At 40.7% G+C, this 25,389-nt stretch overlaps 2 protein-coding genes across 5 annotated transcripts; one reads left to right on the top strand and one right to left on the bottom strand.

Moving 5' to 3' along the window:
- Positions 1-387: 387 nt before the first annotated feature.
- On the top strand, positions 388-13,270 carry fbxo11a (F-box protein 11a). 3 transcript variants are annotated; one of them, XR_006380018.1, is made up of 22 exons: positions 388-795; positions 2,877-3,001; positions 3,112-3,193; positions 4,800-4,944; positions 5,505-5,634; positions 6,321-6,404; positions 6,491-6,623; positions 6,711-6,817; positions 7,001-7,112; positions 7,194-7,300; positions 7,644-7,781; positions 8,097-8,314; positions 8,448-8,628; positions 8,751-8,873; positions 9,201-9,286; positions 9,508-9,584; positions 9,767-9,910; positions 10,394-10,504; positions 10,661-10,768; positions 10,872-10,922; positions 11,079-11,177; positions 11,485-11,626. XR_006380018.1 is itself a non-coding variant. In XM_044215528.1 (22 exons), exons 1-22 carry the CDS (start codon positions 702-704, stop codon positions 11,612-11,614), a joined length of 2,640 nt encoding a protein of 879 aa, XP_044071463.1. In that variant the 5' UTR covers positions 389-701; the 3' UTR covers positions 11,615-13,270. The 3 variants fall into 3 exon arrangements, 2 of the variants coding, with proteins under 2 accessions (XP_044071463.1, XP_044071462.1); XM_044215528.1 differs by having other exon boundaries at positions 389-795; positions 4,803-4,944; positions 10,872-10,980; positions 11,485-13,270; XM_044215527.1 differs by having other exon boundaries at positions 389-795; positions 10,872-10,980; positions 11,485-13,270.
- On the bottom strand, positions 13,240-21,191 carry msh6 (mutS homolog 6 (E. coli)). Of its 2 annotated transcripts, none has more exons than XM_044215526.1 (10): positions 20,709-21,191; positions 19,556-19,758; positions 19,269-19,441; positions 16,496-19,076; positions 15,548-15,831; positions 15,310-15,427; positions 15,122-15,211; positions 14,836-14,990; positions 13,563-13,762; positions 13,240-13,418 (listed from the first exon to the last, which is right to left on the bottom strand). In XM_044215526.1, exons 1-10 carry the CDS (start codon positions 20,999-21,001, stop codon positions 13,337-13,339), a joined length of 4,179 nt encoding a protein of 1,392 aa, XP_044071461.1. In that variant the 5' UTR covers positions 21,002-21,191; the 3' UTR covers positions 13,240-13,336. The 2 variants fall into 2 exon arrangements, with proteins under 2 accessions (XP_044071461.1, XP_044071460.1); XM_044215525.1 differs by having other exon boundaries at positions 19,556-19,761; positions 20,709-21,190.
- Positions 21,192-25,389: the final 4,198 nt, after the last annotated feature.

The following is a 25,389-nucleotide window of genomic DNA, read 5'->3' as shown; positions in this document are numbered from 1 at the left end:
CTCCCAGTCAGCCAGTCAGTTGTGCCAGGTGCACCTAAGAGCATAAGGTGTCTTCAAAACACAGATCAAACTGCACATCTATTGTCTACTAAGGTCTACATTTTGTTAGATAAAATCAAAATTATAGAAAACTCTTCAAAATCATTTATCTTTGGAATAACAGCTGGACAACGGTATCATGGCATGACATGCTACGTGTTATTGGGTGTTTTGGTGTCACACACAACAATAATAAATTGATGGCAGTCTGTCAATGTGCCCTTGAGCAAGACACCTTACTTCCTCCTATAAGGATTGTACTCAGCTCCAATATGTAAATGTGAGGTAGACTGCAGTGCTGAGACAAACAGCAGATTGTCTCGTGATGGATGCTTGGATGGTTGAGCAATCACTGTTGAGTAGACCGCCGTGAACGGGGACGGCGACGGCGACGTGACGGTGAGAGGTCCTCCCATTTGATGTGACTGAGGCCTGACGGACTGTGCCTGTGTCTGTTATGGCTCCTCCTGCTTCAGTAGAACGGGGCAAGACGTAACACCAGTGCAGGGGAACGTGAATAACACAGCGATACGTTTTTCAGGAGCCGCGGCTAAAGATGGCAGATCGTGCAGTGCTGAAGAAAAAGACATAGATGATGTGCTTGGAGTCGCCTCTTCTGCTGTGAAGGCTTCGACATTTCTTCAAGATTAACAACACCCCAAATGAACTCCGTCAGAGCAAGTAACGTTAGCAGAAGACCTAGGCGAGTCTCGAGGCCGCGCCCGGTGCAGCCGGAGAGGAACCACCAGGAAAGAGGTAATGTTAGCTGAGCTAGCATTAACATTACTGAAAAGCATGTCAAACACAGCTAGCTTTAGCGTTGAACTGTGTTATATGGTTGGGCGGATGTATGTATTGTTTATGTTCATATGTAACGCGTACATTACGGCAACGTTGGTTGTTGTGATAAAACAGTGGGGAGCTAACAGCAGTCTCCAAGTGTCGCTGTGCAGTCAGGAAACACCGAGGCTTTTGTGTTTGTAACTAGCATTCAGGCCGCGCTTTGTTTTGCTTGGTTTTTGCCCCGTGTCGGCCTGTCTTTTGCTTGTCTGGCCTCATATCGCTGCTGAATTTAGTTTTTTTTGTCAGCTAACGTTACATTAGTGGTGAAAATGCTAAGCGATAGGCAATGGTTAGCTTGGTTCGTGGGTGACAAACGCAAGGAAGGGTACACAAAGTGGTTTTGCCAGTTGTCGTAGCTTGCTAACTGAACCTAGCCTGTGATAGCTGTTATTATTAGCATGTTTGGTTAGCTGTCTGGCGTTTTTAAAAAAAGAAGAACAGCTCCAGCCTTCATAGCCTTTGCAGCGTTAAAATGTCTATGCATGGATATAATGCTTGTAATTAATGTAATAACGTAACTGTTACAATTCAGTCACATTATGTTTTGGGGTTTTTCTACTGTAACGTTAACGCTGTGTGACAACAGACGGTGTAATGTAAGCGAATATTGTCTGCAGTTTTTCAAAGTAAACATTAGCCAGGAATACTATTTAATCATAGTTGCCATGGCTGAAAGCCAGTGCTAGAGACCCAGTCAATCTGGGGGACACCGATCAGTAACATTAATGGTCGGTTGCTGAATCTGATTCAACGTTACTAGGTGGACTAGTGACATGTTGTCATGTTGGGTCTCACAGCATCAGCTGAATTGCAGTCAGCAACAGAGGGGTAATTCTTACCTGTTTATCACAATTAAGTGATTGTAAACATCGAAAACTTTATAATGTTGACAGAACAATCTAATGGAGAATGAATAGTCATACTCAATAATAATAATAATAATAATAATAATGAATTATATTTTTTCTTGAGCCTGTTTCAATTAAATTATTCAGTCATGACCTGCCTTGGTACTTATTTCTCTATGTCCAGATGTCCACAGCATGGCCCAGTTGTCATTTAAAGGTGACATTAAATGAATAAATGATGTGTGGTTGGTAACAGATCGACAACAGTATCTTTGCCCATTTCACATCATACAGTGTATATTTGCTGTGAAATAGATGTACATGTTTAGTCTTAAATGTGTTTGTTTTAGTCAAATAAGGCAGGAGAACCTATACATTATTTCAGTTTGCAATTACAGTGAAGTTACATTAACTGGCCCAGTTGGTTACACAGATGGTGTTTGTAGTGGTTACTGGCCTAGTAGCCGGGGAGAGTCATCCTTGCAACCAGAGCAACAAGCAGGGAGTTTGCATCTCCCATCTGGGGTAGCTATCAACTCATCATGCCATGGTGAATTGCCTTTATAAATAGATGTCTGGTTTAGCTCAGCGTTGATGCTATGGTTGTTTTGTTTTTCTCTTGATTGAATCCCCCCTTGATAGGATCTGTAATCAATTTGTAGCATACAGAGCAGGTAATGAACAAACCTCTTTTTGCATTTTCTGGGTTTTGCCATGTGACCTCTGGCAATTGCCTTAATACATTGTAACAACAGATTATTACAGACTTATTTATGTATGAAAGCTCAAATTTTAATAATCTATGGTAAACAAAAGTTGAAGGTTTGAATTTATGTCTGTTGTTCAACCAAATATCTAAAATGTACATGCAAGTTAGCATCCATTATTGCAGATTAAGCTCCACAGCAGAGAAGATTATACCGCACAGGACAACAAGTGAATACACACTGTGTTTTATTTAGTTATAGTGCTTACTATTGCAGTTGCAGATTCACTTTCTTGATAAGCATATTTGAAATGCTACATCATGAATGTGTTTCACAAACATGTTTCCCTTGTATTTCCCTCTGTTGCATATCATACAGCATTTTGGATTGGTTTAATTCATAGCAAGTAGTCATTTTTTTTTATTTCCACCATTTGTAGATGAGGACGTTCCTGCAGATATGGTCGCAGAAGAATCCGGTCCAGGAGCTCAGAACAGTCCCTACCAACTTAGAAGAAAGTCTCTACCCAAGAGAACAGTGTGTCCGACAAAGACAAACATGGAGGTACATCTACCAGGAATCCTTAAAAGATAGTATAAATGTCTAAAAGATTTGATGGCACACAATAATTCATGTTTAAATGTCTCCACTGACTTTTTTTTTTTAATCTACAGGGTGCTTCCACTTCAACCACAGAAAACTTTGGACACCGACCTAAGCGCCCCAGAGTTTCAGGAAAGTGTCAAGATTTACCAGGTAATTAGGAGCACATTATTTGAGATGTGACCGGATGTGTATCTTCCACAAAGGTGCATTCATTGTTGTCTTTCCCACAGGTTGTGAGGGGTAATTATGGGGGTAATTTGAGTAGGGTTGTGGATTAATTACTTTTTCTTCAGTACAAAGAGAGCAGTGTGTTGACTCAGCAAATAGCGAATCTGGGCAAAATGTACAGTTAGTTACTTGTAGTGGGCAGTTATGCATCATATTAGTGTCACGTTGCTGTTTACAAAGTCTGTTATGAATACATGCATTTTTTTTCTTTGCAAGTTGTGAAATATTACGTTTCACTTTTGTTTTCATAATGAGAGGTCTGTGTATAGCGTACACCCTATTTATATAATGTGATTTGTATGTAGGTATCCAAATCTTCATACGGTGTAACAAGCAGCTGTGTGCAGCTTGTATCAGCACACACATAATTGCAGCTTAAAACTTCTCCATTTAAAATGAATGTATCACTCAAGCAACTATAAAGCAAGTTTTAGAGAAACAAGGGCACTTGTTCATTTGTTTTAGTGGATTCAACATGACACTTTTATTCTTTATTCACCCTTTGGTCCAAGCTTACGTTCATATAATCTCTTTAAAAACCTCTTTGGTAAAGACATGAAGTAGCACCATGAATTTCACAAAGTGGAAATTATAGTCTGTTATTTGTGGCATTTGGAGTCCTTCTCATACAGTGCAGCTCCAGCCAAAGCATCCGAAATAGATGTTTGCCCCATTGGATGGCATTTGGTTCATGGCTTTGTGGTGTTGAAGTAAACGGTCACATTGCCTTGTGTTGTGCTCACAGTAGCTCCACATGATCCATTTTAAAACCAAAATTACTTTGAAATATGACATTTTTCTTCACATCTCATTCATTCATCTTCTCTTATTTTGAAGTTAGATGCAAAAATCCACTCAAACAGCAGCTTTTTGTTTGTTAATATATGATAAACAAATCAGTCCACTTCATAAATGATTGTGATTGATAATTCAACATACAGGCAGAGCTTGCATGGAAAAAGAAGTAACAAATATGTCATTAAATCAGGTAAACGTAAGTTGTCTGTCAGAATGACAAGGCTGTTTGTTTTCAAGATTACTCAGGAAAAAGGTAACTTAGATAGTTTTCTGTCAGCCAGTATGTTATGTCTTTATATATGGTCAGCCTAATTTACCTAATTATACTGCATCCTTTCCAATGTAACCATTGCAAATGTGTACATTGTAAAGAAACTATGTGTCATTTCACATCTTGCACACAATTGCAATTGGAATGCGATTTGATGTGCTTGTTTAGCAGCAAAGTACTACTGCTGGGGGTCAACTGTGGTATAGTAAAAGTAATAATGTAAATAAATATTGCTTCTTAATTGGATAGAGGTTAAATTTCTTCAATATATTTAAATATTTCAAAGGAATCTTCATAATTTCTGCAGAAATCAGTTGCTATTTTGACTTGAGAGATAGTTTTGGTTCCTCACGTGATCTTGCTATAAATATGCTTGTATGGCTGCTGTTGTCTAACCCCACCCAAAACCCTGTCCTTTCAAAATATTTTGTTCTAACTCCATGGTCATCCTCCTCCCAGCAGCTCCAGCAGAGCAGTATTTGCAGGAGAAGCTTCCAGACGAGGTGGTGCTAAAGATCTTCTCTTACCTGTTGGAGCAGGACTTGTGCCGTGCAGCATGTGTGTGCAAGCGCTTCAGTGAGCTGGCCAATGACCCCATCCTCTGGTGAGTCTTATTTGTTGTGCTTCTTAGTGTGTTTTTAATAAACTAGTGCGGTGCCCGTTCAAAACGTGCCTGTTCAGAACAGGCCGATTGCTTTGCCTACAGTATTGCTGCTTGCAGCTTTCTCAATATCATCACATGCGTGAATTCCAGACCCACCATTTTAGACTTATGCTACCCCAAGTTATAGCTGGTTTGCAGAATAACTTCTTGATGGCTGTAAGAAGCAGAGTTTAAAGGAAAATAACCAGTCAGTGGTCTGTATTTACAATCCAAAAAACATTATGGACAGACACTCGAGTGTTTAAAGTGTCAATGGTCTCTCATGGTGCAAACGGTTCACTGTCAGCTTGGTGTGTCAAGTCCCCTAGTGTGGACATGACCTTTGACTACTGACTTTTTTTGGGTTTCATTTTAGTTAATCATCGAGCTTGTACTAAACATGACCTAAACATTTCAGACGTTTTACTGAAGTCTATTGTACTTGTGTAATGTAGACTAAGACATTCTGACACAAACGAGAGGAGGATGGTGTTAATTGTTGTTGTGCCTTCATATTTCAGGAAGAGGCTGTACATGGAAGTTTTTGAATACACTAGACCCATGATGCACCCCGAGGCAGGGAAGTTCTACCAGATTAACCCAGAAGAGTATGAGCAGCCAAACCCGTGGAAGGAAAGTTTTCAGCAGCTGGTATGGAACCTCCTGTGGGGTTACTGATTCACTGATATTTCATATTTTATTAAGAAGCAAATGAGACACAACTCTTTATGGTTATTATGGCCTTTATGTTAGATGGTAGCATTGACTTTACACTAGAAGAGGCAAATGCAGTTTAAAGCTTCAGCTTTAAATTAAGGAGGCCACGAAAACAATATCATAATTTGAAAATACATAAAACTAGAAGAACATTTTCAATTAAAATCTTTCTAAGTGCTTTGAAACCTGCTTAAAGTTAAAGTTGAGAATGTGTGGTGGAACCATTGAGCATAAGTTGCTTCTACATACAGCAGATAATCATACAGTATTTGATCAACTTTAAAAAGTAGTGTTGAGACACAAATGAAACCCTCTCTGCTTTCTTTTAATCTTTACATCGATTTTTTTTTTATTGTCTAAAGTTGCTTTTGTGTGACTTTAAATCCTCCTGTGTACAGACAGCTAATGTCATGTGAAAGGGCAACACCACAGGCCATAATAGTGACATTCAGTATGCAGGGCGTAGAAGAGAACTATGCGTTTAAATTATATTCCTTTGCAATGTATTGACCTTTAGGATTGTTTTCCCTGGACAAAAATGTCTCATGAAGTTTCATTATGAATTACTCTGTTCTTTAGTGTGTGAATAATCATGTGGATTTTTTTTTTTTTTTTTACAGTATAAAGGAGCACATGTTAAGCCAGGCTTTGCAGAACACTTCTACAGTAATCCTGCCAGATACAAAGGGAGAGATAACATGTTTGTAAGTTTCCAACATTTTTTTGTTAGTTTTTTCCCCCCACACTTTAATGCTCCAGTCATTCACCAGACTTGTGTTGTTTTCCCCAGTACTATGACACCATTGAGGATGCTCTCGGAGGGGGCCAGGAGCCTCACTTTGACGGCCTGATATTCGTCCACTCTGGTATTTACACAGATGAATGGATCTACATCGAGTCACCTATCACAATGATCGGAGCAGGTATGTGTGTATGTAAGTCACAGTTACAGTTTCATTGTGCATTTGTTTAGTCTGGTCTCTAATTGAACCTTTCTGATTATTTTGTAGCTCCTGGAAAAGTAGCAGAGAAAGTCATCATTGAGAATACCAGAGACTCTACGTTTGTATTCATGGAAGGCTCTGAAGATGCTTATGTTGGATACATGACTATTAGGGTGAGAGGATGTTTTTCTCTCTTTTTTTGTTTGTGTGTTTATGTAGGCCACATATACAGCACATCCATCTTTTTTTAAATTAATTATTTAAATAGTTTAAATGCACACTCACTCAGTATGGGTAACCGGAAGTTGTTAGCTTATTGTCACAATTGTTGATAACTGTTTTTGTCTCTGCTGCAGTTCAATCCTGATGATAAATCCGCTCAGCACCACAATGCACACCACTGCTTGGAGATTACAGTCAACTGCAGCCCCATCATCGACCACTGCATCATACGCAGCACATGCACAGGTAATACTGCTGCTCCTTTGGTCTACTTCAGTGTTTCCCAATATTTGGTGCACTAATAAATCTCTATCCTGCTTGTTTCAGTGGGGTCAGCTGTCTGTGTCAGCGGCCAGGGTGCTTGTCCCACAATCAAGCACTGCAACATTAGTGACTGTGAAAATGTTGGTCTTTACATCACTGACCATGCACAGGTAATGTACACCATTTACCCATGTTGTTTAAGTATTACATTAACAATTGAAGGCATATGTCAGCATCTGTATTATTGTACAGTAGGTCTCTCAACTACACTGAAGCAAATTGAGCAGCAGCAGCAGTGCCCATCTTTCTCAATTCTCATACACTCGTGGCTGGTTTCATGAACAGCGAATACGTCTAGTCCCAATTTAAGGAAACCAGCCAGTTACATGTAGGGTTAATGGTATGATAGTGGTATGATAAACTAAAACAAACTGTTAAAAATAACATTGAAGTGTAAAGTGGACATGAACATGTTCAAAGCTTTAAACATATTCAAAATTGTTCATTGTTCAGGGAATATACGAAGACAATGAGATCTCAAACAACGCTCTGGCTGGGATCTGGGTGAAAAACCACGGGAACCCAATCATCAGACGTAATCACATCCACCATGGCAGAGACGTGGGTGTCTTTACATTTGACCACGGCATGGTAAGCTACAACTTATTGGTCTTTGGTTTGTGTTCAAAAAAAATATTGTTGACAGTTCACTGACAGCTGCAGCTGACAAGAAGTGAGCAGTTTTCAAGAAGTGATTGCGCCTCATTGCAATTAGTGCTGTGGTGTCACTGCAATGCCACAGTTATATGATGCTCTTGTGTCGTCTCATGTTGAAGCAGCAGTGTAGTTGTTGTGTGAAGGGTCGGTTACACACAGTTCTTATTTGTTCTGTTAGTTGCTGCTCATGGACTGAAAAGTATTTTGATAGGGCATACAGTAATTTAGTATTTATCTGTCTATTTCCAGGGTTACTTTGAGAGCTGTAACATCCATAGGAATCGTATAGCCGGCTTTGAGGTGAAGGCATACGCCAATCCAACAGTGGTTCGTTGTGAGATCCATCATGGTCAGACGGGGGGCATCTACGTGCATGAAAAGGGCCGTGGCCAGTTCATCGAGAACAAGATCTATGCAAATAACTTTGCAGGGGTGTGGATCACCTCTAACAGTGACCCCACAATAAGGTCAGTGTGGCCTGGCTGTCAAAGGTCAAATACTAATTTAAAGTATTATTTAAAAGGTATCAGCTTGAATGGACACTGGTCCATGCACAGTTGTATCATATCCTAAAATTTGCTCTCTTGTCCAAATACACAGGGGCAATGCCATTTTTAATGGCAACCAAGGTGGCGTTTATATTTTTGGTGATGGCCGAGGGCTCATTGAAGGAAACGACATCTACGGTAACGCCCTGGCAGGAATCCAGATCAGGACAAACAGTTGCCCTATTGTCAGACACAACAAGATCCATGATGGCCAGCATGGCGGCATATATGTGGTAAAAATTTTCAAAACTTTTTTTTTTTAAATTTACAATAATGGTCTTAGATGTTCTTCAGCTTTATTATGCTGTAACTGGGAAACATAGCAGTGATTGTAGGGTGGTTTTGTATCACGCAGCATGAAAAAGGACAAGGCGTCATAGAGGAGAACGAGGTGTACAGCAACACGCTGGCAGGAGTGTGGGTGACAACGGGCAGTACGCCAGTACTGAGGAGGAACAGGATACACAGCGGGAAGCAGGTAAGATTACGCTCTATTAAGTTTACATTAAGTTTAATGAGAAGTAAATGTAAAGTGACATACCAGAGACAAACTCATGAGTCACATATACACCTTCATGGGATGTATACTGTTATCTGATGTGATGTAGTTACACTGGCTTATTTATTTCAGAATTCTGATGTCATATATGTGATCACAAATTGCACAAATTACTGTTCTATAATTTAAAAACATCAGTTGTGATCCTCTGTCGGTAGCTCTGTCATATAGAAACAAATTAATAATATGCATTTTAATATCAGGAATAAATGAGAGCTTATAAATTTTCAATTGTCATTTAAACAGGTTGGGGTCTACTTCTATGACAATGGCCATGGTGTGCTGGAAGACAATGATATCTACAATCACATGTACTCTGGAGTTCAAATTAGGTTTGTGGAAAATTCCAATAATAAAAAAAAAATAATAATAAAAACCTAAATGCCTTAATAACAATGACAGAATTTGTCTCATTGTGTTTTGTGATAGTTTGGATGAAGTCAGACCTGAGTCAGTTGCTTTGATGTTAAGATGGTTAGTTGGGGGAGGAAATGCATTTTGCATTAGTCAAGCGGTGGTTTAAGTGTCTCTTGTGTGTCCTTTTTTTTGACAGGACTGGCAGCAATCCCAAGATCAGGCGGAACAAGATCTGGGGAGGCCAGAATGGAGGCATTTTGGTTTACAACTCAGGTGAGAAGCAGAGAAGTCTTTTCTGTTTTATTATTCTACAGATAGTCCAGATTGCCCCCCCCCCCGGTTGAATCAATCTACTGTGGACACCTGACAGTGGCCTCCATGGCCATTTTTAATATATTGTTTGACCAATACGACAACATTCTTGCCCTAATGAAACATGAATATGTGTTTTTCAGGCTTAGGCTTTATCGAGGACAATGAGATCTTTGACAATGCTATGGCAGGAGTGTGGATCAAGACGGACAGCAACCCCACTCTGCGGAGGAATAAGATCCATGATGGGAGAGACGGTGGCATCTGTATATTCAACGGAGGAAGGGGTAACTAATCAATTCATTGTAGGGGGGGGGGATACTATCACAGTTGGTAAAGTGGCCCTGTGGAGTTTCGTGCAAACAAACTTAAAGTTATGTTTGCATTGCAGCATATTTTGGCACGTTACCGCCACCTGTAGATCAGTGGAATAGTGTGACACCATTGGTAGGACTGTGTATCGCACCACCTGTGTCCTCGGGTGTGCATTAGAGAAACAAAATGGGGACCCACTTATAGAAAAACAGCTCCACAGCACTACTTGATGTCTAAAACTCCACAGGGAACCTTTAAGCTACAGCAATGCAAGGAGCTTTCAGTTGGTTGGTTTATGTTTATAATCTACTCAAATGCAGCCTTAAATTGTTTGATAGATCGGCATAATCCTTACAAATTATTTCAGTTAGGCACTTTGTATCTCTAAGCTATTTGTACAGTTTAATTTTCATGTCAGCGGTTTGTGGGATTTAAAGTCTGTTTTCTGTCTTCAGGTCTGTTAGAGGAAAATGACATCTTCAGAAATGCCCAAGCAGGAGTCCTCATTAGCACCAACAGCCACCCTGTGCTGCGGAAAAACAGGATATTTGACGGCTTCGCTGCAGGTGGGTAATACCTGCGTGCATGCTGTAATCATTCATTATGATTACAAACATCCTTACAAATATGTCTGTGTAAACAGTAAGGTACAGTAAGTTTTGCTAATGGGATCTAGGAGCTCTGTAATATGAATTATGTGTTTTTGTTTTTTTTACTGCTAGGCATTGAGATCACCAATCATGCCACAGCGACTCTAGAGGGCAACCAGATCTTCAACAATCGCTTTGGGGGATTGTTTCTTGCATCTGGTGTCAATGTTACAATGAAAGGTACTCTCTTGGTCACAAATAGTTTGACACATTTATTTCTTGACAAGCCCTGAATTGCCTGATCCAAATGTAAGTTTACCTATTTCTGCTATTTTTCCTCCAGATAATAAAATCATGAACAATCAAGATGCCATTGAAAAGGCTGTGAGCAGAGGTCAGTGCCTGTACAAGATTTCAAGTTACACCAGCTACCCAATGCACGATTTTTACAGGTAATTTATGTTTATACTTGCTATTAAGGTGGCTAGAATATCCTCAACTGTTGGTCTGTTTTGTGATCGTTAACAAACACAATTTGGTGTTCCCGCAGGTGTCACACCTGTAACACAACAGACCGCAACGCCATCTGTGTGAACTGTATCAAGAAGTGTCACCAAGGACATGATGTGGAGTTCATCAGACACGATAGGTCAGTCTTGTTGACCCACATTACAAGAAATTAATGATGTGATTTAGATATAAACAGAGGGACCAAAACACACCCTGGCCTTCCCTTTACGCTTGGATGTGTGTCGCTACATAAACGGGTGTATGAAAGGAAGAACTGGTCTGCTTGCTTTAAAACTAAGACCGTACAGGTCTTTTGATGGGTCACTGCTATGATGTGTTGCAGTGGTTTTGTATTTGCTGGTCACTGAGTATACAGTATATGAAATATATTGTGCTTTTTTGGAGTTTAACTAAACAATTATTTCTCCTTTTACCTCCACCTGCAGATTCTTCTGTGACTGTGGTGCAGGGACGCTGTCAAATCCTTGCACGTTAGCTGGAGAGCCGACTCACGACACAGACACACTGTATGACTCGGCTCCTCCTATAGAGTCCAATACACTGCAGCACAACTGAGCTCGAGAACCGAGGTCCTTTTGTGCTTCAGCAGTAATGGACATAAGACACTTTAAGTTGTGCAGTGGAGGAGGAAGTCCAAACTAAAATACAGATTCACTTTGACAGAGCATATACAGTGACTTAAAAAAAAAGAAAAAAAGAGAGACTTGTACATGTATATGCGAAAAGGAGACATTTAGGGGAAAAAAAAGTCTCATTATGGATGCCTCGCTTTTTCTTTTTCTTTTAATTATTTGACAAAAAAAAGATGACATCAGTTGGAGAGAGCAGAAGAGCAGCTGACTCAGGGTTTGTGGGTGTTTGTTTGGTCAAGTAAGCGAAACCGGTGAGAGATGGGCGGAAATCCACCGATGCGCATCTGCTTTTAAGAAGTGGAAGAACGAGATACCGCAGTCATGTACAGACGCTCAGTCAGAAGAGGCACAACCTTTCTCATGAGGAGGCAAAGGCCCCAAATACAACAATGCTTCCATCTTTGGGCAACAGACGTGCTCGTATGATATGTACGGGAAAAATGACCTAGCACTTCAGCTTTTTCCCCCCTTCAAGACAACTGTTGAGATTTGATTTTAATGCTTTTTGTGTAGTTTTGTATTTTCATGCAAAAATCTTACTGTACTTGAATGTCTTTATTTTATTAAATGTGTAAAATTTTTTGGTTATTATACCCTAGAATTGCTGTAATTATACATGTCGCAGTATCTAACTTCTTTCTGTGAAAGAGATCAGAGAAAAGAGAGGAAAACACTAAACATTTTCTCCAGCAATGTTGACTCATTTGCAACACAAAAATAGATGCTGAAAATTTGCTTTCATAAGACTTGTATAGCTTTTTCTGTTTGGAATAGCATCATAAGTGTTTCTTTGTAAAGGGGCTGAACAGTTGTGATATTTCAGTGTTTTACATAATCTATGCATATTTTGTTTGTATTAGCCTGTCACACAAGACCCAACTTACAGGAAGGACAAATAAAGATATGGGGCGAAAAAGCATTTTTACTCAAGGCTGCAGTTTGTTCAGCCAGATGAACCCATGATGTTCTGAATAAGATACAGCCTCTACTTATTTACCAAATGAAAAAAAACCACATTGCTGGTTGGGGTATTATAATGCATCTGTTAGGAAATTAGGATGGTTGTACTATCTGTGGTACATTAACAAACTGTCATTGATTTATCAATTAAGTAGATTATATAATCTCTATACAGCTTGCCCTGTATTGGAATCACTGTAGTTCTCTTCATTAACAAATGCTGCTTCTTGGCCTGTTAGATACACAATTCTTTTTTAGATGACAGACTCACTTTGATTAGGTCCAAGATAAAAGACAAGTCTTGTGAAAGCACTGCTAATTTTGATGTGTTTTCCCCTTGTTTGCCAATGTTGCTGGAGAAGTTAAAAGGCTTTTTCTCTACTGAAGCTGAGACAAGTACTTATATACAGCGCTATATGGTTTCATTGCCCCCCCATTCATGTGTACTGGTGATTGTGGGTTCTCATACAGACTGAAATGTATGCATGTATCATAACATCTAGACTTAATATATTGTGAAGTATTCAATAACCGTTATGTAGGCGCTAGCGTGAATTAAAAGGGTTTAATTTCCTAGATGAAACATTGTCCTTTTTTAAAAATAAACTTTATTAGATCATTACAGTAGTGTTTTTTCAAGTGCTGAGTAAACAAAAATTCAGCAAGAACGAAGCATGTTTACAAACTACAGGGTGTTGAGCGTCTGAACAAGTGAAGCAAAGTGTGTGTTGCCCAGTGTAGCATCTTCAGCAAACTGGCAGAGCTTCCTGCAAAGAGAGAGGAGAGGGGGGGAATCGTTACCAAGCTTTGCCATTTATTAACACTCCGCTCAAATCCTTGATTTGGAAGTCACTGCAGTAACATGAGGTGCAGTAGCTACAGAATATATTAATCCCGATACTAATACATACTTGAAGAGTCTGAGGCTGATGGTGCTTTTCTCAAACTCTCTAGCCTTCCTGTGGCCTGATTGGATGACCTCCTCTGGCAGGCTGGCAAGTCGAGCAGCGTTGAAGCCGTAACTCTTTGGACAAGCACCGGTGATGAACTTGTAGAGGAATGTGATGGTCTCTTGACTTGGATCCTCACATTCATTCTCCACCATGCATGCCTGAAAGGGACAAAACAGGGACATTATACTTAATACTACACATGATTCAGAATACAGAAAAACACAGACACATTGTACTTCAGCTGCAGATTGTACGAGAGCAACTACAGAACCTGCCGAAGCACAAGGCTGAAATTATTCATTTGTGCACATAATTTATAATCCACATGCAATTATCAAACTGTCCTGTGGAAACTGCACAAAATGACTTAATTCCCTCAAATTATTGGAGTCATGTTACTGAAGTAAGGGGAACTTAAGTTAACTAACTAACTAAGTTACAGGTTGTGGCTACAGGAGCACCCACAATGATGGCACCTGGCAAGGAGCTGTGTTGTAGTGTAGATGTGCCCATAAACTGCTAAATTCATTCTCTCAAGCCAAAATCTTTAAAGTTATTGCTTTCATTGCACTTGTCCGTGTTCTCTACACGTACATTTTGATGCGACACTGGACAGTTTCAGCACTTTGCAGAACAGCTTTGGCCTCTACTGTAGGTGCAATCTTGCTGCTTTGTAATGCAGTGCAAAATGAAGCCAATGCTGTACAGTACAGCTTTAATTTTGATGGCTTGATATAGTTTGGGTTTTGCCTGTAAAACACAACGTTGTGCGAAGATAGTAAGATATGGTTTCCATTGTGTTGATTTGAAGGAATGATTTCACAGTTTGTACATACAAATTATTTTGAGAGAACAAGTAACTAATTTGTGCAAAATAAAATATACCCAATACCTCCGAGGCTCTGTATGAAACCAAGAAACATGACTTCAATAGTTAATTTCCTGTACCAAAGGTAACAGAAAATAGACTGTATGTAGTAAATAGACTGAATATAACTGAAGAGCAATGAGGGGTGTAATGGATAAGAAACCAAGGTGTCTACACAGAAATCTGACTCTGGCTCCACTACATATAAAAGGGTAAAACAGACAGGATGCAATAATCAAATAAAACTCAGAGGATATTTCCCTAGACTATAATTGTAGTCACAACTTTTTACATTTTAACATTTTGAAACTGTCTGATTCCGTTTCCGCTGTGCAGTGCAGTATTTAGCATTGCTGCACTCACCATGTGGCCCAACCGCACAGTAGGGTTGTTGGCGTAGTCCTCCACGAGGGAGTGGTAATGTGTAGAGAAGAGGGTGCGACAGCAGATCTTCTCAGCAAGCTCCTTCACAACAGCACTAGCAATCGCTGTGCCATCATATGTGGCTGTGCCCCTTCCTGCAAACAGTTCCCAGCTGAATGGTTACACCCAGCAAACATACCACAACAAGAACAAAACAGTGCTGAGGAGACTGCCTATGATGTTTACTGTTACTATGAATAAGCCTTAACAAGCAACAAAGACTTACCTAATTCATCCAGGAGCACAACTGAGTGTTTAGTGGCATGGTGCAGGATGCTGGCAGTCTCACTTAGCTCCACAAAGAAGGTACTCTCTCCTAGAGAAGACATATTGGATAATGCAAGCTTAGCCCATGAAGTGGAAGCTTAAGGCATTGCCCCATATGTGTTACATTACAGGAGCTCATGATGTTACCAGCCATAATACGATCCGAGGCTCCCAGCCGAGTGAAGACCCTGTCAACTGGTGTGAAGCGCAGGCTCTCGGCAGGAACATAGCAACCCAGCTGAGCTAGGATGATCACAAGTCCAGACTGTACAAAAAGAGCAGCAGAGTATCTCAATATGGGCCAACAGAGACTTCAAATAGACCTGTACTGTCCACGTGGATGTGAAATTCAAATTATTTCCAGTTCAAGTTTTTGTAGTCTCACCTGTCTCATGAGAGTAGACTTTCCACCCATGTTTGGCCCTGTGACGAGGACACAAGAGGCGTGACCTTTTTCCTCATAATTTTCACTGCTACCAGGGCAGCCAATGTAGATGTCATTAGGGATGAAGTCATCGCCAAAAAAGGTCTTGGTGACACAAGGGTGACGGGATCCAGTGAGTTCAAGGAAGGGCGCTACCTGGTCATCACCTTCAGGGAGCACCACCTCTGGCCTGGTCATCGGTCCATCTCCGCCCTGACTGTAGCGTGACAAGGCCAGCAGCACATCTGAAAACAATTGACAATTCATTAGTAATAAAAAAGGAATTAAGAACTGAACCAGACATCCTTTAAAACTCAAAAACATGATAATTGCTACTTACTTTATTAGTATTTTGTGGGATTTTGCAGCTCAGCTCTGTTAAAACTATATACATAAATAAAACCAAACATAATTGGCTGAGGGATGGCCCAGTGGTGGAAAACCACATTATAAGCACATTATGTTACTGCACCAGAGATCAGTAATAAACTATGCAATTATCTCTCCCTCTGTCAGGAGCAAACACCAGTGCACAATTTCCATAACAGTGAAAAACTAACTAATTAGTGTCAACTTAGCCAAGTTTTAAATGGAATAGTTATTCAATGACAGCATGATTTCTAATAAGCACTCAGACTGGTGCAACATCATCATCTAATACACATTATGGAGGTATATCGATAACATCTGCAGGAAATGTATTCAGAGCAGACACCTGCAATGCAAACTCCTTTTTGACAAGCCCAAGAAAGCACAAGTTATTTTCCCCAGAAACATAAAAGGAAATTACACTACGAGGAGCAGACAAACAACACTTTGTGTTTTGTACTGTATCACACACATTTGATTGATTAATGCATGCTGTAAAAAAATAATGCCGATTACAAAGAATAAAAAGAATCGAATTACCAAGCACTGCCATGCACTCCACGCCGGTCTTCCAGTCTCTGTAGTTCTTGTCAAAGTTGTAGAAGAGCCTCCTCATGCAGTCTTTCAGGGCAGCATCTCTCTTCTCCTCAAATCCTTGCAGCTCTGAGAAGAGCCGTTCAGTCTCCTTTGTCACATAACGCTTCCAGCCTTTCTTTGTAGACTTCACATCGTACTCCTCAGGAATATTCCTTTCTGAGACGCTGTCGGGCACCTCAATCTGGTAGCGGTTTCTCCCAGTTCCCCAGTAGGACATGCTTTTACAGCCAAGTCTCTTCTTCTGTCTGTCCAGGTAATCCTGCAGCTCTCGCTCACAGTTCTTGACTCCAGTAAGAGCCTGGTCGAACTCTGGGTCAAAGCCAGCTTTAGGAGTTATGACACCAGTAGTGCGGGCTTTCTGGTGGTCGAAGGCTGTCTCCCAGCGCCTAAGTTCAGAAGAGAGGTTGGGAAAGAGACCGCCCTTTTCACTTTTCAGACTGACAACTTGTCGGAGCAATGTGGATTGAGATTCGCCTGAAACTGGAGCCAGGACAGAAATTATCTCCTGCATAGTTTTGAAACCTTCCAGTGCTGAGAGGAAGTCTGCTATCTTACGCTTGCTGTAGGTGACCTCCTCATAGAGAACTGCTCTGCTGTCAGGATGATCGTGGCCCTTCAGAGGAGTGCCAATGCTGTGGATTTTACTCAGAAGACGCTCCAAATCTGGGAGCTTCTTCAGCAGGTCTGAAACCTCAGTAGCCTGGGCCTGAGCTCCCATCAGGTCTTCCACTGCATCCAGTCTGTCCTTGATGGATGTGGGGTTACACAGAGGAGCACAGAGCCACTGCTTCAGCAGCCTCTTGCCAAACGGGGTAGAGCAGGTGTCCAAACGCTCCAGCAGCGTCCCTTCTGTTCCTCCTGACCCATTCTGAAAGATTTCTAAGTTTGCCAGAGTCACTCCATCAAGGACCATCCGCTGACGAGTCTGGGCAAAGAAACTGGCAGGTCCAGCAGATTTCTCCATCTCAACATCAACAGGGATATATTCTTCAAAGTTGGCCATGGAGAGCAGCTCTTTGTCTACCAGACATTTCTTCAGATAGAAAATGCTTCCGCCCAGTGCTGACAGTGCCAGCTCATAGCCCTCTTTAGGAGTAAGGCACAGAGAATCACTCTCAGAGGTCATCTCTTTTAGAAGAGGAGGAAGAAAATTGTTCCCTGTTCCCTGATCCTCGCCAGCAGTCTCTCTAAAGTAATCTTCTTCTGAAAGGGTTTTAAGAGTCTTTTGAGCATCCCAGAACTGGGTGCCTGCATTAAGTCCTTCCTGCAGAGCAGAAGACAGAGAGGCCTTGAGTATTTTGCGTGTTTCAACAGATGGGTTTCCCTTTTCAAAGAGCACTTCAGCAGGGGCAAAGTGTGCTATCAGGGTGCGCAGACGTGAGCAGTGACGGTCGTCTGGGAACTGACCTACGTGGAAATAACCTACGGAGGTATCTACAAAGCAGACTCCATATGTGCGGCAACATCCGGAGCTTTCCTCTTCAGCCTTTTCCTTTAAACTCAGCAGGAACTTGCTCTGACTCTCAGAGGGAGCACCGTCCAACACACTGTAGGTCTGGGTACCACGTGTGATAATCCGGCACACCTCTCTTTTCACCACGCGGTCAAACTTTGTGGGCTTAGCCATGGTTTTACAGCGTGCTTCCATCATCTCTGGGGTCTCCGTCTGCTCCACACGAGCCACCTTGTAGCCTTTCTGGACCAGTACATCTGAGAAACGTGCAAAACCGATCTCTGGAAAGCCTGAATGTGCCCAGGCCCCCTTCATGAAAGTTAGTCCCAGCTCGTTGACTCCGATCACAGCATCCATGTGGTAGAGCTCATAAAACTTCCCCACCTTGTAGAAAATCACTGCATCAAACATTTTAGATTTGAGCTGCCACCAGCGACGCATACCAGGAGTGTTTCTGTTTAGAAAGTCTTCTGGCACATACAGGGTGGTAGGATCGTAGTCATCTTCTGTCTGTCGGCGCCTTGCACTGTCTTTCCTCCTGCCATCCTGCAACCACTCCAGCTTCTCGTGGTCCCAAACTGTGGCACCTCCACTGGTGCCTGATCCATTTGCCTGGCTCTCAAAGTTGTCAGGGGCAGAGAAGGCTGACAAACGAGACTTGGTGTCAGCTGCAACAGCAGCTGCTGGAGCTCGTTTTGGTGTAGCCAAAGGCGGGGTAGTAGGTATCTTGGCTTTTGTTGAAACAGACTTTTCTGCAGGACGTTTGCGCTTTACAGGCTTTATGGGGCTTTCTGCTTCTGACTCTTGTGTGCTCTCCGCTTGCTCCTCCTCACTGCTCACCGTCCCTTCTTCCTCCTCATCCTCACTGCTGGACGTAGCACGTTCTGGTTTGAATTCCTCATCCGATCCATCACTGTCTGAGGCTACAATTATGCGACGACGCTTGGCCTTACGTCCCTTTTCTGTTGAAGCACGGGATGAACGTCGACTGACCTTGGATGACTTCACTTCCTCATTTTTCTGTTCACCCTCATCACTGACCTCTTCATCAGTCACTGTTGACTTGTCAAGCTGAAAAACACGCAAAGGACAAATAAAAAATGTAACCTGCATTACAGACCTGATTAGATTTAACAAACACACTCTGTATTACTATTACTACTGATGAAAGAGAGGCATTACAATAATGTTGCTATTAATTATAGTAAAATGCAGACTTATGTTCATATTGCCAACATAGTAATTAAATATAAATCATGTCACCTCCATTTCTTCATCATCCTCTTCCTCGTCAGACGGATCCATACAGAGAGGCATCTTTAATCTTTTTTCAGGACTGTCAAACATAACGGCATCAGCGAGCTCCATTGCATTACGGATTACAGGTTTACCGCTGAAGAACACCCCTCCCGTTTTAGCATCACTGCTGTCAGAGCCTAGAAAACAAATGAGATGACTCTTCATTTAACTACAGCAAATACAGCGATGTAGCTTATTGGGAGGACAAATTAGTATTATTTTCACTAATTAAGGGAGAAATTGTAGCCAACCTTGATACTCCCGGATATATTTGGTGCTGACCCATCCTCTAGTAGAGGGTTCATCAAAGAAATGGACATGTATGCGTTGGTCCCGACCGCGACCCCTCATCTGCTGTCCAGTCAGAGGTTGGGGCACCACCATGCATGGCCACCAGGGGTGTCCCTCCAGTTTTGCCCACACAAGAGCACCAGCATTTAATGTGCATGTGGAGCTGCTGAAGGGAAAAAAAAGCAAACAAAGACGTATTTAAGTCATACAGTATATTGAAAGCTCTTATTACTGGTATTCCTCTAAATAATCCTCACACTACCGCTGCTAACCATTGACATCTAAAGTCAAATTGTGTCAAACTGACATAATACTGCAGCTCTGAAAAGCTGATGCAGTCCAACATTTTGAGTATTTATCACTTGTCTATGAAAATGGTACACATCTTAACATCTTCGTTATTATCGTTATTTTATTTTATATTTCTTTTTTTTTTGATGTTTGACTTGGAGTGATTTTATGGAAGATATTGATGTGTAGTATGACGTTGCCTCGCCACTTGGACTCCTCCATCATTGTTATGTTTACATTAAGGACCACAATGAAATTACGTCCTGGACTTTATTGTGTCATTGCTGACATTTGTTTTGAAAACTACACATATTTCATTATGAGGCGGGGGATTGACATACCATGATGAGCTCACTAAACCAATACAACAACCAAACCTGCATCAGCTCACGTGGCTCTAACTTCAGACAGTCCACGTTGTTGCCAAATGACAGTCAAGTACATTTGACATTTAACCTCTGTGTTCCACGTTGCTAAATTAGAGGTATTAGCATAGATTTGACCGATGAAACCTGGTACAGCATGGTCTGCAGGATTTATCAGATAATCCGTGATCCTAAGGAAAATGCAAGTTTCAAGTATGACACAAAGCAACGACCAACTTCACCTATTAACGCTGAATGAAAACGAAAGGAGTTGTAGCAAAATTACCTGTAGGTTTTCATGAGTGAAAAAAAAAAAAAAAAAAGATCGGGTTTATTTTTCGATCGACCAAATCCATCTTCTGGGGCCTTGCATACAATCTTCAGCAGAGGGGAAAAAAATGTGCAAAACGTGTCTCCCGCAATTACACCGCTCCCGACATTATCACAGCTAACTCACCTTTGTTTGGTTGTTGGGGCCTTGTCGCCAAATAGTTTGTTGAATCCCCCTTCTGCAGGCTTGGAGTTACTTTTCGGTTTAACTTTGTTGGTTTTGGTTGGTTGTTGTTGTTGTTGTTGTTGTTGTTGTTGTTGTTGTTGTTGTGTCTGTTTAGCTTGCTCTTTCGGAGACGAGTTGGACTTCTCTACGGAGGAAGGCAGGTCTGCCTCGGCCGGAGAAGGACTCGGCTTCGGCTTGGAGACCGGCGGCGGAGACTTAGTGAAAAAATTGAAAAGGGAGCTTTGCTTCGCCATATGTGCGAGTTTAAAGGCTGTTTTCACTGTATTTTTTAGATAATCCTAACGACAGTGTCCTGAATCGTCCTGAATCTCCCTGAATCTCCCTGCACCACCTAGCACCCAGCTAGACACCGTCACGGCGCGAACGCATCTCGTTCGCGGGAAAGACGCTCGCGGGGTGTTGTTGTGGGAGTGGACACGAGCCTCCTCCAATGACAAGCGAGTACACTGTGATATGGAAGTCACGTGGTGTCAACATGACTTCCTTTGGCGCTCAGGGACGTCTTTTTTTCCTTCTCAACTTTATTTCCAATACAGAGGGTACATATACAAAATATACACATACCTTGTACATTTCTGCTCATTTTAACACTCTCTGTCACTTTGTGCTTAGAAGTAAAAGAGCAACACACACTGAGCAAGCTACTTTCAGTGTCAAATTTGAAAAATGGTCATAGTAAATAAAATAAAATCTATAAATAGATATGCTGTTGTAATCTTTGTGTTTGACAGATGAGCTAGTAAGCAGCACACCAGTCCATTCAGAAAGACTGTATTCTTAATTGCAGCACAAAGTATGGATCTACTTCTAGGTCCCTGATCAGAGAAAAGATAGGGGAAGAAGTCACATCTATCTGTCTTCATGTTATTTTTGCTCTGAACGTTATAAAGCAATTCTATTAGGTTTATTGGCCAGATATGCTCACACATAGAATGAATATGACCTGGGTTGTCAGTAGCTCTCAATGTACTTATTTATGCCGAAACAAATACACAGGAAGATAAACAAGCATAGAGTTATAATGTAAGCGTAGAGTAAATTACATACAGAGGGGACCTTTTCTGACCAGTGACCATGTTTTAGACCAACAAAGTTTTGAATGAGGAATCAAGCATGCATTTATGTTGGCAGAGAAAATGCTGCTGTATTGAAATGTAAACAGAAACCCAACCCTCATCATCCACATTATGAGCTTGTGTGTGTTTATTATGGCTATAAAAGCCATATATATGGGAAGCAACATGTACAAAAATACAGTATAGCTACATTTTCATATACAGTAAACAGCTCCCCGAGACTCCATAAAAGAAAGATAAAACAGGACATAGCATCAACAAATTTTCTGATTAACTAAATTGCATTTTTAATGGGTCATGTCATGTTTGGGTATCGGAGCATAAATATTAAAACTAAGAGTAGGGTTTTTTTTAGGAGTTCATGAAATCATTCCTTTACTGATGAATATAAGTATAAGGGATAGGAGCAAATTGATGATGCAGAAAATGAGTGTGTGCAGATTAATATTGTAGTTGCAATATTCAGTTCAGTTGGTGTATGGGGCATTGTAATCTGTAGTAGTCATTAACCACCAGCAGAGTGCAGCAGAATGCTGTAAGCTTCCTGAGCAATAGCCTCTATCCCAGTAAACAATTCTTACAATTCAACTCTGGGATGGCAGTACAGATATTCCAGTTTCTTTCAACATTGCTCAATCTAGTATTTGACACAAAACTGAGCCACATGCTTTCTTCACCCTGTTATCTTAGTGTTAACAATTTACAATTTGAATAGCGCATTAATGTTGATTTTGTGGCCTTTTGTTTTACATGTTCTACTGTTACACAATTTGATCAGTAGGAACAAAAGGAGCAGTATGCAAGAATTAAAGCATGAGTCAGCATTGTATATATGCAGGGGCCTTGTTTCAGCAGGAATCTTCAGCTGAAATATTACAGTCTACATACTACATTTATGTTACTGTTACCATACAAAGTATAGAGTAAATAAATACTGCTATAAATGCCGGAAAAGGGTGTACTTACATATTCAAAACAACCAAACATCCACCCACACATGACTTTTTGGCATATGGTGTGTGGGTGATAGAAAGCATCTAATTAAGACAGCATTATGAAACCTTACACAGCTGTTGTTATGAGGAGCTGTTTTAATTCAGTGAGATTTTTAATCACTAATCAATGAGTAAACATGAACTAAGTTATCATGCCATCATTAAGATCTACAGGTTATGCACAAACAGATATGGATAGCGTCAAGTACTATGTATCATATACGTACATGATACATATTTTATATAAAACCACTATTAACAAATAATCTTTTGGCAGAATTAATGCAGTTAGTTATGTTTGAAGTGCATAGATAATTAAATATCTTTTACACTGGAGAATACATGGAAATTCACCGTTCCTTTCCTTAGTAACTTTCAGCAGCTCTAAGAAAGCAGCAGTCTGCTGAAGAGCAGCTAAGAAGGCTAAACCACTCAGAACACCATAGCAACAACCTAGCAACACATCCACTCCCAACTACCTAGCAAAACCCTGGAAACCATCGCCAACACCTTAGCAACCCATTAGCAACAACCTGGTCGCTAAGGTGTTTGTGGTAGTTTCTAGGGGTCTGCTAGGTAGTTGGTACCTGATGTGTTGTTGGGTTGTTGTTATGGTGTTCTGAGTGGTTGCTAGCTCACAGAAGTTTATTTATACATGTACTGCATCATCTGCACTCATATACTGCATCATTTGCACTCCAGTACTATGTACTGAATACTGCAATAACTCATCTACTGCACTGTTAACTATTTCCATAAATTGCACTACTTTACATTCATTGCACTACTGTTCTGCCCAGTCCAATTTATTATTGTACATATCCATCAGTATACTTCTGTTTATAATAATGCGATCTGTATACAAGGTCCATAGTACCACTTGTAAAATATGCTCTATCCTGCATTTATGTACACACTTTATATCCTGCACTCGCTTATTGCACTTCTGGTTAGACCTAAACTGCATTTCGTTGCCTTGTTCTTGTACATGTGTAATGACAATAAAGCTGAATCTAATCTAAGTAGTACTATTAGTACATTCGTATAGGCAGCAAAAGTATTAGTAGCGGTACCAGTAGTTTCAAAGAGCCATCATTAAGGAGAGAGCTGTGTTTGTGGGAAATTAGCCCTCAAAGCACTTGTTCATTCCTCGCCAAAATGCGGCCAAAAAGGAGGAAGAATAAGAATATTATGTATGCAAGGTAGTAATGATACAGCCTGTAGTATTAATTTTGTTAACAAAGAACATGTTTAAATTAATTCAACAGCATTTATATTTTTTTCCAACATTACTTACATAAAAACAGGAGATTGATACGTTTTCAACAAAATCTCTTTTATATTATCGCTGACAAAAAAGACTAAACGAAAATGCACTGACACGTGTAAAAAAAAAAAAAACAATTAGCCAAACCAAACACAAGTGACTGACTAATTAAATGCTTTCTTCAAACAATCATCTTCATCCTTGCCTCATTGTCTTTGCATACTGCCTTCCTTTTCTCCCTTTGCATGTGTATCCTCTTTCCTGTAACACCTGCAGCGTCCACAGTCAACAGTGGTGGTTTGCCCAGCAGGCACACTAAGAAAGCTGATGCAACAGTGTAGAGCAGGCAGGGTTGGGATGGTGTGTTTCTGTTGTCAATGTTAAACTGTGTTTTATAATGTCAAGTGTTCCCTCACCTCTCACCCTTTTCAGTACACTAGCCTGAGAGCAGTATAGCTACAAGCCAGAGAGCAATATAGACTGTGTAAGACTCATAAAGTATTTATATTCCAAGCACAGAAATCCTCTTAAAATACTCCTTCTGTATGACAAACATTTTCACAAGCATATTGTTTGAGCTGTGTCAAGTGCTTCATGAAATAAAGAGGGCAATAAGTCTAACGTGAAGCTTTGGATAACATTATAAAATGTTACATCTTGCTCTGCCCTCACTGGTGTGGCCTTCACCTGGTCTTAAAGCTGCTCCAGGAATGATTCATGTGTAAAAGTACACCCACCTCATCTGCCTGAACCCATGTTTTGGGGCTGTGAAAGGGAAGATCCTTTCATCCCACCTCGTTCAGAAGCTTCAGATTAAAAGTCATGTGCTGGGAATGGTCACTTGTGGGAAATTTTATTTGTACACAGAAAGTGACAAATTGAACCTTGTGAGCAGAAAAACATTTTCTCCCAAACAGCAGCAAGCATCCTGGACTGTGCAATGGTCGATAAACCTGCCTCTGAAGGAATTTCTTTTTGTCATTTCCATCCCTGCCAGTTAACAAAGAGGCCTTTTAAGTCATGCATGATGTCTGGATGTTGAAATACATCAACATTTTATTGTCCTTCAGAACTATTATATTCTGCTGTCTATTGGGGGCCACCAAAGTTGCGTAGTGCAGCTTTGAAAGATGAAAATGTTTTTCACTGCAGATTTCCATCATTATTTCCAGGCTATTTTCAAAAGCAGAGAAATAAGCTTATTAGCTTTCTTGCTAACTTTCTTTCTCCCCGCTGTTTCCAGTCTTTACGCTGAGCTAAGCTAACGTGCTGCTGACTGTAGC

Source organism: Siniperca chuatsi, linkage group LG11 (assembly GCF_020085105.1).
Source record: "Siniperca chuatsi isolate FFG_IHB_CAS linkage group LG11, ASM2008510v1, whole genome shotgun sequence".
Classification (NCBI taxonomy): domain Eukaryota; kingdom Metazoa; phylum Chordata; class Actinopteri; order Centrarchiformes; family Sinipercidae; genus Siniperca; species Siniperca chuatsi.
Note: the sequence above shows the minus strand (reverse complement) of the source record. Positions and strands in the feature narration are given on the sequence as shown.

What these genes read in the sequence shown, in the direction of transcription:
- fbxo11a (XM_044215527.1), top strand. Translation starts at nt 702, where the DNA reads ATGAACTCCGTCAGAGCAAGTAACGTTAGCAGAAGACCTAGGCGAGTC. An exon ending in AAGGGAGAGATAACATGTTT is followed by an intron (nt 6,405 to 6,490) that starts GTAAGTTTCCAA and finishes TGTTTTCCCCAG; the next exon opens with TACTATGACACCATTGAGGA. An exon ending in CCAATGCACGATTTTTACAG is followed by an intron (nt 10,981 to 11,078) that starts GTAATTTATGTT and finishes GTGTTCCCGCAG; the next exon opens with GTGTCACACCTGTAACACAA.
- msh6 (XM_044215525.1), bottom strand. Translation starts at nt 21,001, where the DNA reads ATGGCGAAGCAAAGCTCCCTTTTCAATTTTTTCACTAAGTCTCCGCCG. An exon ending in ATATATCCGGGAGTATCAAG is followed by an intron (nt 19,442 to 19,555) that starts GTTGGCTACAAT and finishes TTTGTTTTCTAG; the next exon opens with GCTCTGACAGCAGTGATGCT. An exon ending in CTCGGATCGTATTATGGCTG is followed by an intron (nt 15,212 to 15,309) that starts GTAACATCATGA and finishes TGTCTTCTCTAG; the next exon opens with GAGAGAGTACCTTCTTTGTG.